Source organism: Cucurbita maxima, unplaced genomic scaffold (genome assembly GCF_002738345.1).
Source record: "Cucurbita maxima cultivar Rimu unplaced genomic scaffold, Cmax_1.0 Cma_Scf00014, whole genome shotgun sequence".
Lineage (NCBI taxonomy): Eukaryota > Viridiplantae > Streptophyta > Magnoliopsida > Cucurbitales > Cucurbitaceae > Cucurbita > Cucurbita maxima.
Window position 1 is genome coordinate 4,473,440 of NW_019272030.1, and position 4,641 is coordinate 4,478,080.

The 4,641-nt window shown below is 34.3% G+C and overlaps 2 protein-coding genes across 2 annotated transcripts in view; both read right to left on the bottom strand.

Annotated features, from left to right (window-relative positions):
• Window positions 1-229: 229 nt before the first annotated feature.
• On the bottom strand, window positions 230-1,075 carry LOC111488890 (protein EARLY RESPONSIVE TO DEHYDRATION 15-like). Its single transcript, XM_023136819.1, has 2 exons — window positions 701-1,075; window positions 230-618 (listed from the first exon to the last, which is right to left on the bottom strand). The coding sequence occupies exons 1-2, from the start codon at window positions 960-962 to the stop codon at window positions 458-460; spliced, it is 423 nt and encodes a 140-aa protein (XP_022992587.1). The 5' UTR covers window positions 963-1,075; the 3' UTR covers window positions 230-457.
• A 1,581-nt stretch (window positions 1,076-2,656) lies between these two features.
• Window positions 2,657-4,641, bottom strand: part of LOC111489625 (biotin carboxyl carrier protein of acetyl-CoA carboxylase) — a 5,031-nt gene continuing 3,046 nt past the window's right edge. Inside the window, exons 5-9 of the mRNA XM_023137940.1 lie at window positions 4,122-4,376; window positions 3,957-4,019; window positions 3,315-3,383; window positions 3,168-3,213; window positions 2,657-2,908 (exon numbers count right to left, since the gene is read on the bottom strand). Of these exons, the coding sequence (XP_022993708.1) occupies window positions 2,844-2,908; window positions 3,168-3,213; window positions 3,315-3,383; window positions 3,957-4,019; window positions 4,122-4,376 (498 nt within the window). The 3' untranslated portion in view covers window positions 2,657-2,843. The remainder of the gene's footprint in view (window positions 2,909-3,167; window positions 3,214-3,314; window positions 3,384-3,956; window positions 4,020-4,121; window positions 4,377-4,641) is intronic.

Here is a 4,641-nt window from a genome sequence, read left to right on the forward strand (position 1 = left end):
TTTCATAATGCTAATGGGTCTTGGTTTTCTGGCTATATGTGGTGGAATTGAAGGTCTGTTTGCATTGTCAGGAGTGGAGTGCATCAAGAAAACCTAAGCTCTGTGTTCAATGTCTCATCAAATGGTTCAAGTTTTCATAATGCTCAAGGCAATGAGGCCCCCTTTAGGATAGTTCTTTATTCTCAAAGTTCTTCAGAAAATTAGCGTAATTGCAATTCTATGGCAAGGCTATGAAGTCAACAACATTAATATCTAGATTCTTTCGGAAACGAAAGTGAGACTAGGTACAAATTTACATCAACTAAACACAGACAAACAGAGCTAAATTTGAACAGATCAAGTTCTAGCCTCTGTACATAAACAACCATGTGGAGAACCTAGATCAACAACAATTTAAAATGGTTCCCGAGTTCTGATGAAGAAACGTACTCGATGAGTTGGAGATTCCTCGTTGAGTCTATCGCGGTTGGTGAATCGTCCTCGGAGTCACTTTCACGTTCACGATTTTGGGGGCCTTTTGAGCATACCTAGGAACCTCCGCTCCAGTTCGAGCCTTATGCCATTTGAACGCTCCCATTGGAACCAAATCCTTGGAAAACTCCAATTCCTCCTCTTCCTCTGCAGAAGAAATCAGAAGAAACAACAGATTAGTGAGCTCGATTAAGAGACGGGAAAAACTTGACTCGATTTGAGATCTTACGTTGACAAGCGAAGTCCTCGAGGAAATTCTCGAGATCCGGAAGGACAATTTCATCATTTTCTGCAAATGAAAGATCGTTTTGAGGATCTTGAAAGCGCTCTTGAAGCCAGTACTCACGAAACCACGGCGACGACTGGATGAGATCCCACCACTGGTCGGAGAAATCCTCCACCGTCCTGTAGGCCATCGGAACGAACAATGGAGCGTTAGGATTCAACATGGAAACGGAAGACGACGAATTTGTTAGAGCAACCACATCCATAGCCACTGCTTGCTTAAGCTCTGTGGAAAACTGAATAGAAGCTTGAAGTTGAAGACGAATTGTTTACCCAAAGCGTGGGATGAAATATATAAAAAAGAAAAAGTGAATAGCACTCAGGGTTTAGTTTTATTACGGAAATGACACTGTTTAAGTGCAAAATAAAAAAGGAATTTGGCCCAAATACAAGGTTGATTTATCGGCCCCACGTCGAAATTGTAACATCATTTTATAATCTATAAATTATATAACAAGTATTCATTCAATATTTAATTTTAAAAAAAATTCAGAAATTGAAAATTAAAAATTAAAAATACATCTTAAATAAGGAAACAAAAGTTTATGTCATTAATGAGAGAGAGAAGCAGATAGTTTTTTAATATTATTTTAATAAATTGATTCCAAGATTTACCCGGGGTTTCGTGCTGATCCATAAACCCTATCACTATCCACAACGAACACTCCACGTCACTGTTCTTATCCTAAAGGGACTGTACCCTCTTTTTCACCCACTAGGCCCCACCGCCCACCGCCCACCTCACGCAACAGCACAAATTTTGATAAATAGTGCGAGTGGACATGATGGACTAGAATCAACCTCAAGAATGTTGAAAAGCAACCTTGTTTTAAAAAAATAATTAAAGAAATAACGGGAAAATCAATTTCTTGTGTTATTTAACCTTCTTGCATGAAATTTATTCAATTAAAATGTTGAAAAAAAAAACCCTTTTAATTCCTAAATTAGTTTTTATTAAGTCATTATATTTCAAAAATCTTCTTCAGTTTTTTATTTGATTTTAATTTTCGATTTCGAGTTTTCTTTTCATTTAATTTTAAATATGCAATCATTAGTGTTAATGTCTAATAGTTAATTTAAAAGAGTTTATTCAATTATGATTATATAAATTTTTACTAATTTTTCAAAACTATTAAAATTAATTTAAAATTTTCACAAACTAAATCTCTCTCAAGATTTATTTTTAAAAAAACGGTACTACTGATAATAGAGATAAAAGTATAAAACATTGAACCTTAAGAAATAAAAACTTAACTCAAAACTAAAAAGCAATAGACATGTTTACAAGAAAGTAAAATGATATTTTAAAAGATATATAGTTTCATAGAAAAGAAACAATGTTATAATAAAATGAAAAACTAAAACCAAAAATTAAAAAAAAAACAAAATTAAACAATTGAGTATTGAAAAATATCGATTATCAAATAATCCATTTGTTCAAAATTTATGAAACATCTACCCAACTCTCTCTCTCCATGGTGGGAAACTTTTCTCAATCTCGATGTTTTTCCTTCCCTCGATTTTAAAGAAGTAAATATTATCAAACCTATTTTGCTTTTTATACATTTAATACAAAGGTTCTTATCAAACACGTTAAATTTTTGTTTGTGAAAAAAAAAAGAGGCAAAACTAGGTAAAAAAGAAAAAAAAAACATTATCAAATGGGCCAAGATAAACAAATATTAAAGATCATCAGTCTCCTTTTCAATCCTAAAATGATCTACCCTGCCTTCAAATGAGGATTTGTTCAAATTAGATAGTGAGAAAGCCCTACCAATTCAATATATCAATTCGAGCTCCGACTTTTTGTTTCCTGAGAATGAGGCAGTCGCTGGCAATCTCTCTATCAGAAGCACTATCACACGAATAATTATATTATAACAAAAGAGGAGAGAGAGAATAATAAAAGGAAGTAATCCACAAATAGCATACGTAGGTTGATTAAATCTTCATTGTAACAAAACTCATAAACCTACACAAATTACGTATCAGCAATCTGACGGGGAAATTACGTAACAAAACTCAAAAAAATAATGATCGAAATCATAAATCTGCAAACCACCTTAGAATGTTTGACGGGGGGATCATCATAACCTGATTCCATGGAACGCTGGCAAGACAGCAATGAGGGGGTCGCCATAGCCAACAGCTTCTGTAAACCACAATAAAATAGAATTAAGAGGAACTCTCAGTGAACTTCAGGTTCAACCTTAGTTCAGACTATTGAGGAACTGCATAAATATAGCAAGATTTTAACACTTCCACAATTTAAATAATAATAATAATAATAATAATAATAATCAGAGCACATTAAAGCAACCATGGTCCATGGAAGGGACCATAAAATTAATTTTCAATACTGAGATGTTCGTAGCACTTCTCGACTGTTTGAATAAACAGGATAATCGTACCTCCTTCCCTGAAGAGAACCTTCAATACTTCTCCAGCCACATCTGTCTGCTCAACAATGAATTGAGGATGAAAATTAGCATCAATGGATGCTTCTGCTGCTATAGAGGTCTTGCACAAAAATATTGCATTGAAAGGTTCACATGTACCTTTACAGGAAGTTCAGTGCCAAACTGATCCACGTATCCAATTACTTGTCCTTCTTTTATCATGTCATTCTGCGCATGAAAGAAGCCGCCATATCATGAACTAAGTGATTTTTTGCTAATTTGACAAAAATGTTATCTAAAATTGCACAAGGTTCTTGGAAAGTCGTAAACATATTAGCATGACCGAGGATAGTAAGAATTAATGTTCTATAGCTCCGTTTTAGGGTGAGATGATTATTCATACATCCCTATCAATTCAACGATATTTCATACAAACTGAGAAATAAAAAAATAAAAAACAGCTCTAATTGAAGCAGGTTGATCATTCATAGAACAGATCATTTGTTCCAATGATTGATTGTACTTCTAAAGCACTCATCACTAAATGATAGGTTCACGCTTCCACCCCTCCACTTGGCTGTATATATAGGCACTTTTACTGTCAAGAATTTTTTTGGGCAAGGTTGTTCCAGTTAATCTGAAGAATAAGCAGATAAAAGCTTTTTCTTTTTCCAAAGAAAAAGAAGATCCGAGCTATCCAAAGTTTTCCAATTGAAGTGACAGGATCCTCTCCCTTGATTTAACAATTTGAAAGTTAAATAACTTATTGAAAATAAAAAAAATTAGGCTTGAAAGCAATACCTCTTTGCAGATAGGAGGCTGCTGCTTTCCTTTAATTGTTCTGCCCCTTCGGAAAGATCCAACCTTGTGAAAGCAGAAGCAAAATTTCAATTAATAGGATTTCTCAGATTTTACTATTCTTTCTTTCGGATGAAACAGAACCTGACACATTAATGCATTACATACCGTAGGAGAAGATACCAGCACGTATCCTTTTGATCCAGATGCCTCCAAAGCTGCTATCTTTGACGACTTCTCTAAGGGAACATTGATAAAAGGAGTTGTTTTCTCTGGAAAATTATTTGGAGGTGCTGATGCAGTAGGAGCTGACTCAACCATGGGTTTTGATGGAATTGGCGGAGGTATTGTCGGAGAAATGGCAGACAGAGGAGCTCTTACCACTCCAATATTCCGCTTCAAATGCATTTCAAACTCGCCAACCTGTAATAGATAACAGAGTGAAGGTCAATTCAAGTGTAAATTGACTCAACTACATCTTTATGTCCCTGAAACTTACTCCAGGCTAAAGAAAAGAGATTAAAGAAATTTTAAATGCAGCATCTGTTTTTTCATTGATTGAACTACCATGTGCTGTATATCATTATAAGAGTCTCTCGTACAATGTTCTTTTCATTCTCAATAAAATCATGATATTAGGTGAAGGATAAACCGGAAAAAAAAAAAAAAAAAAAAAAAAAAAAAAAAA

Excerpts from the sequence above, each read along its gene's own strand:
- LOC111488890 (XM_023136819.1), bottom strand. The coding sequence starts at position 962 with ATGGATGTGGTTGCTCTAACAAATTCGTCGTCTTCCGTTTCCATGTTG. Across the intron at positions 619-700 it reads CGAGGACTTCGCTTGTCAAC|AGGAAGAGGAGGAATTGGAG; the intron begins GTAAGATCTCAA and ends TTTCTTCTGCAG.